The sequence below is a fragment of the Brachyistius frenatus genome, unplaced genomic scaffold (assembly GCF_029030835.1).
Source record: "Brachyistius frenatus isolate BFR_SWC_R1_liver_20210118 unplaced genomic scaffold, ASM2903083v1 Contig_8, whole genome shotgun sequence".
NCBI classification, from domain to species: Eukaryota; Metazoa; Chordata; class Actinopteri; family Embiotocidae; genus Brachyistius; species Brachyistius frenatus.
Window position 1 is genome coordinate 2,450,531 of NW_027210607.1, and position 18,117 is coordinate 2,468,647.

Consider the following 18,117-nt stretch of genomic DNA (forward strand, 5'->3'; position numbering starts at 1 on the left):
AGACTTTAACCTGAGTGAAAGGGACAATGTTTGTGGCTCGCATGAAATTGGAAAAAGCCAGTTATTTAAATTTTTAAAGTAATTCAATTTCCAGTCATGGTAACGGACAACATAGGAAGATATGATTAAAAAAAAAAGAAAAAAAAAAAAGACAAACATTAACTCTGGTGTAGTCCAGTTGTGTCCGATAATGGATGCCGTGACGTTGGGCGCAGAGCTGCAGTGTTTACGGTGCGCTGGTCCTTTAAGACAGCCCGTGTTTCCATTGGCACGGTGACGTCAGAGCAGCGAAGGACTCCAGCCTATCCTCGCTGAACAGTGAAGGCAATGGTCCTGGCAAAGCGTCCTGCTTCAGGAGGGAGACTTTTACACTGCCCAAAAGCTAGGGAAACACTCGTCGCTGAAATGAACCAGAGCCGCCAGGCACTCGCCGTGGATTAAAACGGAAACTTTTACGATGGCTCTGAACGTGAAAAAGTAGCAGGAGAAAAATCAGCACGCTACCCGCCGCCGCCAACGGACCTTCCGCTGCAAAGCAACTCCTGGTAGATGCACGGCCACTGCTGAAAAAAATATGCTCCAGCCGAGCCGCCTCAATCCCGGCTTCAGTCGCAAATTCCCAGTGTTTTAACCAGTTCCGTGAGACGCTCGCCGACCGCCGTTCGTTTCTTCTTTTACGCCTCTAACCTATAAACTCCGCCGTACAAGTCCTCGACCCACCTGCGAGAGAGAGACAATTATGGCAGGGAAGCTGACAGCAGCGCAAGGCACAGGGATACTGCTGGTGACAGCCAACGTCGGATCCCTGTTCGAGGATGTGAGTTGCTCACTTGATAAACACCGTCTGTCAGTTATGTCTCTTCACACTAATGTTGTGTCTGTACTCCGTCTTCATGTTCTGCCAAAACAACGTCTGAGCTGGTCACGACTCGTTTGTGTGTGTGTGTGTGTGTGTGTGCGCGCGTGTGCCAAGTCGCGTGCGGTAGCCGACTGTAACGTTACAGTGTCGCGCATAAACACATGGGCCTGTCAGAACCACGCAGACGCACGCTATCTCTCTCTGTGTGTGTGTGTGTGTGTGTGTGTGTGTGTGTGTGTGTGTGTGTGTGTGTGTGTGTGTGTGTCAGGGGTTTGTGTTCTTCACATGCAGTGAGCCACTTCTTCTCTCGCGTCTCCTGGCTGCTCAGTCTGAATGACAATGAGGAAGAAGACGTGAGTCCCGGTGATAACCTGTAGCCTGTCACTGCTGTACTACCTGCAGGACCAGAGCGGTCATCAACCCAGCCTGAAGCTGAGGTAAACGGGGATGCAGAGGCAGTTTGATGGGAATCTGCTTCTGTGCATTACATGGAGTGAGACCACCTTGCTGTACGAGGTTTACCTTACTCCTAAGAAAACCGTCATAATAATCCACCGATATTGGTGCGTGATGTCAAAAGGAGTATTTCCTCGACCACTGGAGCACTGAGGATGCTGCTTCCCTTTAAGTGTCTCTGCAACATTGATATGTTTTCACGCCCTCTAGTTCATGTTTTTCATTCACATCTTGTTCTCCAGCATCTCCCTGAGCTAAAAGGTAACTGAGCACAGAGTACTGTGAGGAACACCGAAGCCAGTTGACGCCGGATGCTCGACAGCATTCCATTTATTTCGGCGTCGTTCTTGTTGTAATAACAGCAGCATTCAAACATTCACTCCACACGCTCGCTTGGCTGAAGAAAGCCAAAAGCATGCTCTGGTTATGAATGGGTGTGCCGGGCCTCCTAAGGAGTGTCCCCTGCCAAGTGTTGAATGATACCTACGGTTGTTATCGTGTATTTACCTGTTAGCTTTTTTTTTTTCTTTTCTCTCTGTCAAGGCTGTTGCTTCATACCTGATGACACCACAATTATGGTGGGAAGTGTAACTGTGAGTGTAACACTTTGTGTGACTTTCAGTGTTGTGTCAATAGAGTCGTCCCCCCCCCTCACCCCCTCCCACCCACCTCGTCCTCCCGTCCTCCTCTCGCCCATGTGAAGTGCTGATCCCAAACATGAGGGTGAGAGCTGTCTCCCTCGCTTTGGAGTAAGCCTATAAATAGCTTTCCTCTCACAAGCACCACGCTTTGGGTGTCTTATGGATTCCCCCCCCCCCCCCCTCCACCCCTCCACCCCTCCAGCAGACTTCTAACAGACTGAGGCGAAATACATATTTGAGCATGTTTCCTGCTCTGAGTGTAAAGCGAGCTTGTAGTCTGGTAATGTGTTAGCACCCCTTATGACCAATCTGTGGGTTGAATGAAGTCTTTGTGGACGGATTGTAACTGCTGTCGTATAGTGTGTGTGCGCGAAGGCAGCGCTGACCCCGATCCTCCAACACGCAACGTAACATCGCTCAGTCCTCTTAAAATTGTAACATGTATGTCACCACTCGTATCTCGATGCAGAACATATTCTTACAAGGGAAGCAGCCTCTGGTGTTTCACAGCCGTTACAAATGTAAACCCAGGCCCGACATCTTCAGCGTGGAATTGTGCAGTGTTTGAACAAGGAGTGCCCCTCTGCCAGTATTGATTAAAGGCTTTAATGTAAAATACATACAGATTGTTTTTCCTGGTTTGAGTGACGATGGAGGGAACAAAAACGGAACAAGACAACAGCGGACTGATTGATGAGATCGGCTGATTTTGTCCGTGTTATTTCATGAAATTTGTCAGCGCAGCAGGTTTGAACTTTCTGAAACCGCTCCACTTGCACGTAGTTTTTATGGTGCTGTGGATTTAAAGTGAGACAGTGCTTTTGAGAGCGCATTCACTATTTCACATATCAAAAGCAGAATTCATACGAATTAAGACCCACCGTTTTGCAAATTAAAGGGGTTTTGCCATAGTTGGTCTGGTAATAAAATAACTTTTCAAAATGCTTTTAACGTTATCACTGCGTAATCAGTCTGCCGATTTCATGGTAACTAACCCCTCCCTACTTCTGTTACTGATTATTTTGGCATATTTACCATTAGGGCTGGCCGCTGGTTAATCTGACAGCATCGTATCAGATTATTTGATTAGTGTGTTTGTCTGGAAAATAGCAGAGCATCGTGAAAAGTGCCTCATATAATTTCCCACAAACACGTCTTCAAATGTCCAAAATCCAAAGATGTTGACTTTGTTGTCTTGAATGGAAAAAGTTAGATATGACCGGAAACGGCTAATTAACTTTTTGGATGATGAGTTCATGAATCAACTAATCGTTAAAGTTCCGTTTATTATAATCCCGCAGCTACCACGCAGCCGTCATGCGGAAGTCCGGCTTGTTTACTGCTCCGTTCTTTATGTAAACTGATCGTTTTGCATTACAGTTAACATTGAACGATACGATCATCAGTCAAGAACATCTGCCGTCACTCCTTTCCAATGCTTTTCCATTATGTTTTTACTCTGGCAGATAAACTCGAACAGAAACTTAAAATAACAAACTAGCCCACAATTAAGATGGCAAAAAAACCCGAGTGAACTCGCCGCGCCACACGTGTTCTGTGTTCACGTCTTAATGTGATCTAACCAGAGAGCACACTCGGATGTAGCTGCGCGCTAACAAGCGGCGCGGTGCGGGATCACCAGACGGATCCCCCCCCCCGAGTCCCGTCTCGACCCCGTCCCCTTTTCCGTCGGTTAAGCCGAGCGGCGCCGAGGCTTCGGCCTCCTGTCACCGCCGCTCCAACGCCGGCCTCCCTCTCAATCTGCCTCGACCGAACGATGACGCGTCGACCTCGGGGCGTGTCAAACTGCCGCCGGATGCCGCCGCCGAAGCTTTTGGGGCGCGTCGTCCGGGGTCTGCACTCCTGGAGGCCAAAAAAACGATCCCGTCCCGAACGCGCTCGCGGGGGAGTCCCGCGGGTCCTTCTGCACTCCTGCTCCTGTAGGTCACCCCCGACACCGCCGGGCCCGCCGACGGCTTCCGCGGTGAAGACGGCGCCTCGCGGAGGATCGCGCCGATCACGCGAACGAAAGATGACCAAGAAGTCGGCCGGCTTCCGGGCCGTCCGGCTCCGACCTCAAAGGGCAGACAGCGGCCGACGAGGCGGTCGAGTCGTCGCGCGAGTCGTTTGGGAGCGGCCCGGCGGCGTTTTCCTTTTAGTATTGGTTTGTTTGACGCTGGAACGTAAACCCGCCGTACCGACGGAGCGGCTGCAGGACGCAGCTTCACAGCAGAACGTGCTGGATGTTCAAATTCAGGCGGAAAACAAATGCGTGAGGAAAGCTCCCGCGGGCATTTCAGAAGTCGCCTCAACTGGCACGAATGTCTGACAACTTGTGTTGGCAGACAAGCCTGTGCAGATTTGTCCGTCTCGCTTCGCTTCAGTTGCAAAGACTGGAATCCGGTTGATTTGACATTTTCCAGAACCCCCCCCAAAAAAACAAAACCCTCCGCTGTTCCTCAGCGATGTTTGAAAAACCTGAAACTCGAGCGTTCGCGGGGTTTTTCAGCCGGTCCGTCTGATGTTCGTCCGACGGAACCGACGCAACTCGCGTTTTCACTAGTTTTGCGTTTGATGTCTGTTTTCCTGCGTTTGATGTCTGTTTTCCTGCGTTTCATGTCTGTTTTCCTGCGCTTCATGTCTGTAACTCCACTGACTGAGCTTTTCCAAAACAAGGGTGCCTCCCAGCTCAGCGCCGGGCCTCGACGGCCTCCGTCGCAGACTCTTAACGTGCTGCTCGGTTTGCTTACTGTCGTTTGTGCGTTCGCCGCGTGAAACCGATAAAAAAAAAAAAAAAAAAGTAACAAAGTCAACTTTTTTTTTTTTCCTCTTCGGTCCACAGAAAACAAGCTGGCGGTGTGATTTGAGTGTCCTTATCCTTTATTTGATCTCTGGTGGTAACCGAATCTGGCCCGCCGACAGTAATTGAGAGATGATATCATGACTCCTGGCGATTTTCCAGTGGAAAGCTCAGCTTTATTGGGGCCGAATGTGTCAAATGTGACGACGGATGAAACTCTTCTTGTTCTTCCTTCGGACGTTCGGCCGACGCTGCTGCTGCTCTTTTACGTCTGTCGACTCGTCTCTGTATTATCCTCATGACGGTTCTTCCTCAAGTGCTCCAATCTTTGGCTGCGGTTTTCACTTGATTACAACCGGTTGTTTTTCTTTTTTTTTTTTTTTTTTATCACACACACACACACACACACACACACACACACACACACACACACACACACACACACACACACACACACACACACACACACACACACACACACACACACACACACACACACACACACACACACCTCTTGTGCGCCGAGCCGAGATGACCGTATGGTGATGCAGTAAATTACTCTGAATAGCCCCCTTTTGTGGGGTTTGGACTTATTTTTTCATCCCGCCTGTTTCTTTCTCTACCTCCGCCGTCCACCACCAGCTCATTCAGCCCATGAGCCGCTCTGTTTACACCGCTGAATACGGAGCAGTGCAGGAAAAGATAGCCGCTCCGCCGTGCCATCCAGGCTGGAAGCTGCCGGTATTTTCAGCGACTATTAAAACTAGATGTGTGTGCGTGTTTGGGACGTAACGTATGTATGATACCCCTCTTTTTTTTTCTTCTTCTTCCTTTTGAAGATGTTACTGCAGCCAGCATAGACCCTTTTAGTCACATGACGGACGGTAGTGAATTCTCTCACTAAATAATGTAATTGAGCATTCATGGTGTGTATTTATAGTTTAGGCAGTAGTAGTGCAAATGTGCGATCCCGGACGTAATGCAGTGTTGATGAGGAGGGAGGTGACAATGTGAAAATAGATTTTTTTTTCTTTTCTTTAGATCGAGTCTTTATTTTCATGTTTTCTCCAATTTTTTTTTTTTTTTTTTTTCCAACCTTGGTTTTAGATGGAGAAACAGAGCAGCAGAGGCTGTGACTAAATACTTTGTCTTGATTTTTGCGTTTCTTCCCCTGCCAAAGTCTGTTCCAGTGTGTTGCTGCAGGAGTGGGAAAGTTTATGAAAGAAAGATCAGATGATGCTATTTCGGTGTTCTCCCTGCTCTGCCCTCCTCCGTCCTGTCATAACACGGAATTAGAATTTCAAAAGGGAAAAGAAGTTGGAAAGAGATGAAACGAAAAGTTTGAATTTCAAGTACAACATAATCCTCGCCAGAGTGTCGCATCCTGCAGAGGTAAATGATGATGATGAGTAATATATATAGGTAGGAGTTATTATGGCTGCACCTGATTAAAACTTGGCCGCTAGTAATTATTTTTACAAGTTATTCCTAACGTCTCTGACAACGCGCAATTTTTGTCTTTTTTGTCGACGCTCAGTCGACTATCAGGGAGCGGATACATGTTTTAAAAGCATCAAGTGGAGTTTAACAGCTCAAACTGCACTTCTTGTTTAAGTCTTGACTCAGACAAATTGTTCCTGTGAATAAACTTGTATTTTAATTGGCTTATCGGTTCAAAGTCTTTATTATTTTTTCAATATGTAACAATAAGAGGACTAAAAAAACCAACATCCTTATTACTGGAGATGGTAAGAAGCCTGTCGGTGTCACGCCAGTTCGGTGGTATTTTAGCGTTATACGTGTCGGATTGACACAACTGCAGCAAACACCTCTGGTAAGAACAATGTTCACGGATGTGGTGCGAATGTCGCAGTCCGTCGCTGTCGGCTAAAAAGCTTTTGCTTTTTATAAATATCGCATTAAAACCTCAATTTGAAGGCGCAAAGATGCCGCGCACCGCGACGGTTCTGGGGTTTTTAAGCAGAGCGCCGCAGCTGAAGGCGACTCTGCTCAGACCCAAACCGCCCACGTCTCTCACCAGAGGTCAAAGTTCAGGGCCCGGCCAGGATATGTATTTTTGGTCCCGTTATGCGAGTCGAGCCCCATTGTCTTCGTCACGCAGCGTTGCGGTTCGTCTTCACACAGTCGGTTCGCCCTGACGCCGGAATGTTTGCCGGCCCTCTGACTTGTCCCCGACCCATCTGTGCAACGTAAGTTAGCTGTGACACGGAGTAGCTTGTTGTCCTTGGATGCCACCACTTATTACCCGCTATTTTGAAGTTGCCTCTTTTTATTTTTAGCATCCGTCTGAATTTTGGGAAACCACAAAATAGGGATAAAATCATTTCACAGAGCAGCAGTTCTGGGAATTCAGAATTTGTTCGGTTCTTCTGAGGGTCCTAGTTGTGGGAAACTATCCGAGCGTATTAGCCGCGTCGCTCGACAGTTTTACTGCTCTGCCGTCATATAAATAAGAAGTATATGCTGCTACATGAAAGGGGTTTGCACACAGTCAATGCACAAATATATTTGTTTCCAAGTTTATTAGGGGCTTCGAGCTAAGCCAAGTTTTTAGCACATTTTATATACGACAAAATGCTGCACAATATCAGACAGGATTAAAATAAATATAACACACTTGAAAAACAATTAAGAGATTACAAACAAACTAGGCAATACAATTATTTAAACATGATGCGCTGCACATCAGCAATAATAAATACAAAAATTGGTTCATATTAAAGAATAGAATTTAAATGGGGTCTTATCTGAGAAAGAAAACTAATGAGCCTGCAGTTTGCAGGCATGTTGAATTTTTGTTGATATATGTTTATTGTGTAATACTGACAGGTGTTTGTACTATTTTTCCAACCTATTTACATATATTAATGTCTTTTTATATTGATTTATGTCATCTCTTCGCCGTATGATGCCATTCGAGGCTTTAAAAACATGTCACTGTATTGAGGTGACCTCATTTGTTGTTTGTGATTTACTATACATAACTCATGGACGTCATCAGGTGCTGTCAGTCCTCTCAGTGGTCAGGTTGCCCTCTGGTTTGACACCAATCGCACGCGGCCCGAGATGTTGCTGCTTTTGAGCTTCTCATGTAGTTGTTTTCCAAAACGGGACAGAAGTGAGGTCACGCTCATGCGATTCGTCCCTCATCCCCATATCCACGTCAGGAAGTTGCAGAATTAGTAAGAACAACCTTAAGTTATCGCGTGTTGAAATTAGAGCGGGTGCTCTCCAAATAGGAGTTCGATCCCTGGCATCTGAACACGCGGCCGTGAATCACCGAAGGCGGATCACTGCGTCCTCGTACGTCGTCTGCACCTTCCTGGCTATTTTTTTTTTTGGGAGCTGCGTAAGGAAGGTCGCGGTGCCCCCGAAACGGAGCAGGAGACGCCGGCGGAGGTGTAACAGACGATCGCGCCGCTGGTGTGGAGAACGATCTGTCCCCACCCGGCTGGCCCGAGCTGTTGTTCTTACCAGGAAAAATAAGCAATCACTCACTGACCCAGACAGGAGAGTTTATTAGTGGAGGTCTCTCAGGGGAGATGAAGCACTCACAGTATATATACACAGGCACATATATGTGAGTCCAGAGACAAACACCCTCAGTAATATATAACATGGGACAGGGACTTTACAGTGGCTCGAAACACGGACAACTTTTTCCGGAGTTCATTGACCCCGCTCAGGGGGATGCGATTGTGTGTGTGTGTGTGTGTGTGTGTGTGTGTGAGCGGAGCGGGACAATGAGCAGCCAGCCCCCATCGGACCCAGATAAGGAACTGGGGATAAGGGCGGGACTGTCGACGCCAGGCAAAAGAGGTTTGGGTTCACTCCAACAACCACAATTATCCAGGACGGGAACGCCGGAGAGGGGACGGCGAGATTTACTGCCAGCTGACACTCTGCTTCCATCAAAGCGCTGCATTCCGCAGGCGTGATTCTCACACAGCGTAGCAACCGCACAAAGTGTCAAAAAGTTTGCGAGCCAACAGATGCGATCGGTTTCAGATGTAACCGGGTGCTTTTAACCAATTTATGACATTTTCATACATTATAACAAAACCAGGTTTCTGTGTAATGGGGTCAGAACAAAGCGTGCGCGGCTCATACACGTATATAGATTGCTGGTGTGGTATTTCTGTCTGGCACAGCCACAGCGTCCTCATGACTCCATTTTCTACATGCTGAACTTTGTCAACAAATATTTGAATCACTTAATGATTTTAACACAACCTTTGAATGAGTATCTTTTTGCGTATTTTCTTGTCTTTCTGTCTCTCACTCGGCCTTTTCTGCTCACTGCTGGTTTCTGCTGCTCTGCAGCAAAACCTTGGACCGCTGCGTTGACATTTGTCAGGAGAGAAAGTAGGAGCGCTTGTTTTCATGCAGCCGACGTCCCTAATGAAAATGCGGCGGAATAGTCGGCATTTAGAATTAAAAAAAAAATAAAAGTATGAATCAAGATCGCTTTTTTTTTTTTTTTTTTCCCCGCCACAAAACTGTGAATTGATTTAAATCAAGAAATAATCTGCAGGTTAATCAGTGATGAGACGACCCGTTAGTGGCTGCCTGAGTTGGGATGCAGAGAGGAAGCCGCCGTGTGTCTGTCACCGGCAGGATTTCCCAAACCTCCACGTTCAGACCTGCCTGCATGTTACGTTATTGTGTTCGAGGATGAGTCGAGTGTTTGGTGAAACATGTATTCATGTTCAGGCCTGTTGTTGCCACATTTAACTAATTACTTAAAACACAATGAACAAAAGAGGGTTGTTATTGTAAAAGCTGTGTCTTATTAACGCCATTACATGCAGCTGCAGTGATACTCTGCTGTTAACATAACATGCTGCAGTTTCTGATTTGAGCACTGAGGTTTAGATTCTGAAATTCAGCCCGAACCATAAAGATGCAGTTCACCCAAATCAAAGAAAATCCCACCGTCTCTCTCTCTCTGTAGTCACGAGGGGTAAATGGTCGTGACAAGGGTGAACTAACACTGTCAACATTTGATCAACGCCTGTTGATGAAAAATAGAGAAAAAGTTCGTTCCTTCGAGTTGTGAGAAATTTGGGAGTTTCACTCTGAGATCGTCAGCCCAAAAGTTTCACAAAAGGAATTTCAAACCTAAATTTAGTGTATGATTTTACAAACGTTTTTGATAGCAAGCGTCCGCTTTGGTCTCACATCGCGTTATTGACCCGTTACATTTGACGCTACGTCGTCACGGATACGAAGCGCTGGAGACTTTGATAGCGACACGTGTCGATATGAACGGAAACCCTTTCTGAACCTCCCTGCGTGAGATGTTTGCGCTCAGGCTTTTGTCCATGCATGATGGGAATTTGTTTATTTTTCTCCGTTTGCATATTGATGTGGTCGGAACGTTCGCGGCGTTTTGCTTGCTCGTCACTCTCTGCTGGAGCTTCTCCGGCCGAGGCCGACCGCGCGCGTTTTGTCGCAGCGTGGACGTTGCGTGCGGGGAAGGAACCCGCAGCCGTGATGTCATTTGCAAGCGAGGGGGGTTTGGAGCTCGTTGCACCGGTCGCAGCAGGAGGTTTATGTTTTTCATATTTTTAACAGCATGTCACGAACCTCTTGGTATTTATACCTGGAATCGCGGCGCAGTTTATGTTCAGCAATCGAAGCTTGCGTCAGCGGTTGTTTATCAGAGGAATTTGGCTGACTTTCATCTTGTAAACCCAAAAGTGTGTGTTTCAAAGGGCTCGCTTAGCAACGGCAGGCTGTCCCACCGCTGATGTTTCTGTCTGTGATCCGTATCCACTTCACTTCCATGCAAGTTTTACACTTAGTCACAGCGTTTGTTATACTCACACATGCCGTCCTCTGTCCTGCTGCGTCTTCTGGGAACATTTGGGTCCATCGGGGGGGAGACGGAGGGGGAGAGACGACGACGCACCGGCTGAATGATTGCAGGAGGGCTTGTACCTCTTTCATCACGGCAGAAGCCAAGCGTCTTGAATAAAAGAGTTGTGGCTGAAGTCAGTCCGTCCTCTCTCCTTTTCTGCACGTCACACCAAACAAGCTCCTCTGGCCAGAAAGCTGCAGGGTTAGATTACAAAAAGAAAAGAAAAGAAGGGATGCGTAAAATTGTACGTTGGTCACAGACATCACATGTCTCCACGGATCGGACAAACAGAACTTTGCAAAGTGGATTTAAATAGACTTTTATAGATTGTTTTATGAACTTAGCAGCACTTCACTTACAATTCAGAAATGACGTGTTTTCTGAAACAGGAATCTGTTTGTTTTACTCTTGTTTTTTGTCGCTGTAACTTCCACTGTGCTGTTTTGAAAACAAATGGAAAACGTCCCTTATTTGATTGAGGGAAGCTTCAAGAATTCAGGGCTCACTTTTTTTTAATGTCACAATCACGCTTGCACTGCATGAAATAACTTAAAAAGTCGAGCAGTGAACGGCCGTCCGCCTGTTGTGCTAAAAACAGCGACAGCTACACTGTGAAGTTGTGCTGGTGACAGCAGACTGATGGAAGATGCTGTTGCTTTGTCAGCACACGCTGCTGAACATTGGAAATAGTTACGACTGGTTTGCTCGTATTCATAAACGGTTAGTTTGTGCACACAGACCGTTTCTCTGTCCTCGATTCAAAGGAACGGATCATTCTTGGATTCGTATGCTCTAGTTTTGGGAGTACACTTATTCCCTTTATTGCATATATTTAGAGGAGCTCAATAGCACCCCTGTATTTTTACATCGGAAATATAAAACTACTGCCGGGACACAATTAGCTAAGCATGAGGGCTGGAAACTAATCTGGATCTGTCCAAAAAGTTTAAAAAGAATTTTCCATGTTCAGACAAGATTTGGTTCTGCATGAAAAATACAGCCCTCTCATTCATTTGAATGAAAGCAGTATGGCTTCCTTCAGCAGCGGCGGCGCTAACAGAGGACGACCCCTGCTTTAAACCACAGAGCCGTTCCGCTCTTTACCTCGTGTCAGTTATTTTATTATTATTATTATTATTATTATTATTATTATTATACTTCTGTGGTGTTTGGAGGGCATTTTTTTGTTTGTTTTTCACCTTTTGACGGAGCAAAGTTAGTCGTTTCCCCGTCTTCATGCTAAGCTAAGCAGCTGATTGTTGTAGCTTCATATTTACACTGTGCTGAGCCGGAGCCACACTGTAACCACTGAGTAACTACTTATTTTTGCGTTTATTGTGAAGAAGCTACTGATGTACGAAATTTAGATGCGTAAATTTAGATGTACAACAGCTGGGTTGAGCCAGTAACTGACGTGGACAAACTTCACTTGAATTTATTTGGCTCTACTTGCAATATAGCCACAGCTTACAGAAAAAAAAGGTGTTTGCTCCCATATAGAGGGGATATGATGAGTGTCACGCGTCCTCTGAGATGCTGAGAAGAACTCGCTCTGCAGGTTTGACAGAAATATAAAGTTGTGACACCTGCAGAAGGTGTTCATTAGCAAAACGTTCACACGTCGCCTCTACTCATGTTTGGATTCTCTGCATCTACAATGAACAACGTGTCTCCGGCCTCGGTTGCACTTTCTTCTCTCTTTCCTCTGTCCCGTGCAGAGAACCTCTCCCACTCGCCAGCTCCCCATATCTTTTGTTCCACCCCCCCAGCCCCCCAACCCCCCTTCCCACAATCAGCCGCACATTCCCAGCAGGACGGGTGTTTATTTAACCCGAAGCCTTTGATGGAGAGGGCTTATTGTCTCTGATCCACGTACACGGTGGGTGAATATTTCCCAGTTAAGGCCATTGTTTTTCTTTCCACCGTGGCTCCAGCCTGAAAAAAGAACAAGTTGGTCTGGCCAAGTCATTAAGCCGGGCCTGGTACCGACGCTGCTTCTGACTCTGCTCTTCCTCCCCCCTCTTCGCCTGTTGGGATTTCCTGCTGTACAGTCATGGTGTTGGTAAGAGCACCTGGATTGATATTACTGGATGCTGTGCTTCTATAAATATCAGGTCACACACACACACACACACACACACACACACACACACACACACACACACACACACACACACACACACACACACACACACACACACACACACACACACACACACACACACACACACACACACACACACACACACACACACTTTGACTGATGCATGAACACAGCTTTTAATCAGAGTATTACACTGCTCAGAGGTGTATCCTCTATCACAGTTAGGTCTGGTTTCTCTCAACAACTCGCGAAGCCATAATGGAAAACTCCCCCCAGTCAGTATTTGACTGTTTGACATCCTCCGCTTCCCATTTAAGGCAAGCCAAGATGTACGCTGATTGAACAATACATAATACACACGATACACACTCGCTACTGGCTCTCCATCTCTACTGAAACAGCCTGATAGCTCTTGTTATGTCGCGTGGCGCTCCAACACGCGTCGGCTTCACCTGCGCGAGTATTTTCTGGTACGTTGAAACATTCGTTTTGTGGCTTTTGCGCCGTTCACTTGTCGCGCTGCATATAGAATGGCCATGTTGTTTCCTTCCCTCGGACGCAAATAGAGGGCCAGCTGCAGAGGGGGAGTGGGGAGAGGGGATAGGGGGGGGGGGGTGGAGGTGGGGGTTGGCGGTTGGAGGCACAGTGCGTTACTCCTCAGCGAGCCGCCATGGCGTTGGAGCTTGGCGCCTGCTTTAATTACTGCGTCATTAGTCCTCCCACTCTCAGCCTCACTTCTGGAGAAAATCAAGGCCCACAACGGTTGCCAACCGTGAAGATGTTGCTCGTCCAGATTGCTGATCATCAGATTAATGCTGTATTTAAAACGGTAAAATCTGCATTAGGCCTGATGACACGCTTACAGCAGGTTTAGGTTTTCTGTAGTAATTACAGGGCTTTTTTCCTCCTATTTAGCATCATAAACAAGATGTAAACAAATAATTATCAGCGAGTTATGCTTCATGACATGCTGCATTGTATGTTTTAGCACATACAGGGGTATTTTAATTGTTACCGACGTAATGAATGTCATAGAACTCTGTAATCACAAAATGATATATTTCAAATTAATAAGAAACAATGATTATCTAAGTACCTATTATATTATTATATTTATAAATGAATTGGCTTTTTCACTCTCAAATACAACAAAGTCAAATTCACCTGCAAATGAACCTGAAGGCCCCGAGATGTGTCTGAAAGCTCTGGTAGAAATCTGTTATGGAGATCTCGAGTGTAGAATTTGTTGTCAAACTACTATTTCTGAGTCGAGAATAAATCTATAAGCTCAGCGTGTCTGAACTCCTTTTTGAACTGATTCCAGATCTGTATAGTTATCAGATGCTTCATAGGAGACGGTCCAACTGATAGCTATTTGGGTACTTCTTGACAAATACATTAATCACGACTTACAAAATGTCCTTATATCTGCTCACAGCTACATTACAGTGAGTTATGAACAATACATTGTCTAATTGCTGACAAATGCTACATTTTTCTGGAGCAGGAAATTGATTAGAGATTTTTTTTGTTTTGCAGCAGATGTGGACACTTTAAAATGTTTGAGAGTGCAGAGTGAGAATGCCTCTTACAATCGGCCCCTGACTTGCGTCGCGCGTGTTCAGCTGCCGGGAAACTGCTTCCTCTGATTGTAGCCGAGGTGCGTAATTGCCGAGAGTGACCTGAGCACTAAGGCAAAAATACAACCCAACATGACACCAGCACATCTTGCTTGAAATCTACCAACATTTTGACTGCACATTAACTTGTAAACTCCTCACAGATTAACGGTGAATAGACCTCATTTTGACTTGTCATGGTAGGAAAAGCACAATTGTTACTAATAACACCAACATTGTTCCTGCTGGCGCTCTGCCAGCAGGAACAATGCCGAGACTTTGAAACCAAATGAAATCACACGGCCCTGTTGTATTATTCACTCCTGTGATTTTCCTACTGTAACAATCTAAAAATAGACTTTGACAAGTCTATTTTTAGATTTTTATTTTAATACCCCCTTTATTTTTAGATTTTTATTTTAAAATAATAAAAGAGTTAATAAGATAATAAAACCCTGAACTGAGACTGAAAAACACGTTTATGACAGTGACGGCGACTGCGAGTGTAAACTAAGACGCAGGATTAGCTGCAGCTCTGCTGATGTTTGGGAGTCGTGGACGGCTCGCTGTGCTGAACAGCCCCTCTTTTGGTTTTTAAAGTGGTCACGGGGGATTTGACATTTTTCCAGCACACACGTGTGCAGGCGTGGTGCGTTTGTGTGCTGTGTGTCCCTCTCGCTTTGCCTCATCACTCCTGGCCTTTGCAGAGGGGTTATCACTCGGTCTTCCACTAGCCAGCAGTCAAGTTTCCACTGCGGACAGCTCGAACAATGCCGCCCCTCCCTCCTCTCGCCGCCCCCTCTGTTACTCACTATAAATTGCAGCTATAAATTGACCACAACCACAAGCATATCTTTGACTAAAGCGTCCTTTTAATTTCTTTAGGGTGTCGTCTCATAAAGGTCCTGTGTTCCCATTCAGTGCCAGTTAAGTACTGAGTGTCACCCAGATTACTTTTTCAGTGGCAACAAGAGTTAAAAAAAAAAAAAAAAAAAAAAAAAAATCAAGAAGGGATTTGGTATTTAAGGGTTAATGATGCTGCAGAGCTCCATTAGAGATTCATTTTAAATCTTTTTTTTTTTTTTTTTTTGTGGAGTTTTATTTCAATAGCGACACATCAGGGGGACGTCAGATGGACTTCATTGATAAAAGAAAGGAAGCTGTGTCACTGAAACAACAAGAGTTGTTTGTAACATGGCTTTGAAAAGAAACTGTACATTTCTGGGGTGGAATATCCTGGAGGTAAATAAAACGGAGTGAAAGAGTTCCGTTTGGAGAGTTTATTTTCCAAGCTTTGACTCCAGCTCGTGTTCAGTGGATTCTCTTTGGCAGAATGATATTTCTGTGTTCGTTCGCTGGGTGTTGAGCAGCATGATTCAACACTGCTGGTGTTTACTGTGCAGCGTTGTTGCCGTATCGATATTTCCCAGCATGCCATAGATATTTCTGGGTAACCTTTGAGAATAAAGAAACCAAATTAAATCTAGGTGATGGGCAGAAATTTTATTTATGTAGGCTAAGTATTTATGCGGCATGTTTTGTTGCACACACTGTATATCTTAGTTAAATATACATTAGTGACAAATATGTGGTTAGTTCGTGGTCATTTCTAACTAAAAACTTTACAGTAGGATGACATTTTGAAAGTGTAAAATGATAAGTGTTGACAGTCGACACTGAAAGAGTTCACATTAAAACAAACTGAATTTGCTGTGAAGGTGGAGAGAGTCAAAGTGATTTAAGTGGTCATTGGATTGACAGGCCCCAGATAAAAGGCACGCAGACACACACACACACACACACACACACACACACACACACACACACACACACACACACACACACACACACACACACACACACACACACACACACACACACACACACACACACACACACACTTGTCTGAATGGTTCTCCTGGCCGTTTGCCTGCAGCCTGTCAACGCTCGCCGACAAGTGTCCGCTCGTCTCCCGGGCTCCCCGGGACAGGCCGGCCCCGAGATGCCGGTCCACAAACCCGCTGAACAGATGGTACCGTCTCTACCTCGCCTGCCTCACAGGGTTTTATTACCCAATTTGGCCAGCGAGAGGCTTGTTAGAAATGGGAGACTAATGCTTGATGAAAAAAGCAGTGCATTTATCCACCTGGTAATGCTCCTCATTTCCCTTTTATAGGTATTTGCTTTGTCGGGATGACAGATGGAAACCTTGTTAAATTGTGTAAGTAAAAATTTTAAATGTTAGTTGGGTTCCACTTATGGCTGAAAACCCCCCGTGTAGGCAGGCTATTTAAAGCTGTCCGATGGACATAAAGTCGTCAGACACGAAGCAGCGTGTGGGTTTACAAAGGTTGGCATCTGTTTGGGGATGTTGTCTTGTAAAGAGCGTTCAAACTTATTGCCTAGCTGCCTCAGTATGTGGTATATGTTTATTATCTTTATATCCAGAGACTCCAGGAACATGAATCTACTTTACAGGCCGTATCTTCATCTGGATCACCTGAAGTAATCACGAGACTGCAGCTATAACATTTAAGTTCACCTCAGGTCTGAAACGATGAGCATCTGCAGCTACACGGAAGAGGTTTGTCTTCGTAATTCACCCGTGTTCGTGATGAAGCTGTATGAAGGATACATGGCTTCAGAAATATGATTCTTAGGGCCACAGCGCTCAAAGTGAAACGAGCAGAGATGTTAGCAGAAAGATTTTAAGCTCCTGGCAGCTTCTCTGATCCGAGCCCCGACTCGGCAGCAGACTTTTTTTTGTGTGCTTTGGTCCCTGAAAAGAATCAAGCAGTCACTATAGTCCATCTACCCACAGACCTTTGAGTCCATTCTTGTTGTCACGGTTCAATGCCATTGTTTAATCTTTGAGCCGTCACTTAGGGATGCGAGATTCGTTTTAATATTTACAAGTGTAAGAGCTGGGCCAATGGCCAGACCTTTATCCATTTGGACGGTCCGATCGTTAAACAAATGCTCCTGAACGAGCCAACTCCTGCGGTGAACGCTCCGAGTGGTGAGAAAGCGTGCTGGGAAGTTCCAGCGTGTGTTTCCTGTTTAAGTACGGTGTGCCGCTGGGCCTCGCTGGAGAACACCCGCTAAGTGGGGAGCGCAAGAGGCGTGAAAGCGGCCGCATGTTTGTATTGTCAGCTGTAAGTCCGGTGCGTTAGGCGTTGGCCCCGACTCTTTTTCCCCTTTGTGCTCACGTACGTGTCGGCGCTCACGGATCCGAGCGCAGGAACAATGATCTGATCTTATCTGATCGGCCGCTGACGGAGCTGAGGTGGTGTGTTCAGGGACTCTTCAGAAGACGGTTGGCCCGGGGCTTGCTGGTCTGAGTCTGGTCTTTCCTGTCCAAAATGTTTCCTACTTCCCTCTTCTTAGAGTACCAGAATCTTGTACATCTGGTGACGCTGTGCAGCCGCGCCAGCATCTGATATGGCCAATTAGCACGAGCACTTTTTCCAGCGTCACCGTCGGTCGACGCAAGGAATTTTATTGTGGTTTGAATGCCTTTCTCACAGTATCACTTGCTTGGAAGTAGTATGACCTTTGACCCCTTGTAGACCTTTGGTTACTGCTCCCACTGGCCTATCTGTCCTTTTCAAAAGGACAGCATAAGTGATGTCCTGCCATTTTAATGGGAGTCACGAGAGCTGAAATGAAATGAAGTAATCCAGGTTGAAACGTTGCTTACTGTATTGAGCGCAATGCACAAGTCTACAGATTGTGTCGGCACAGCGAACTGCAC

At 46.0% G+C, this 18,117-nt stretch overlaps 1 protein-coding gene across 2 annotated transcripts in view; it reads left to right on the top strand.

Moving 5' to 3' along the window:
- The first annotated feature begins 317 nt into the window (after positions 1–317).
- Positions 318–18,117, top strand: part of LOC138615964 (inositol polyphosphate-5-phosphatase A) — a 143,695-nt gene continuing 125,895 nt past the window's right edge. The window contains exon 1 of one of the 2 annotated variants that reach the window (XM_069689875.1): positions 318–817. In XM_069689875.1, the coding sequence (XP_069545976.1) occupies positions 740–817 (78 nt within the window). In that variant the 5' untranslated portion in view covers positions 318–739. The remainder of the gene's footprint in view (positions 818–18,117) is intronic. The other variant, XM_069689874.1, reaches the window with a different exon arrangement.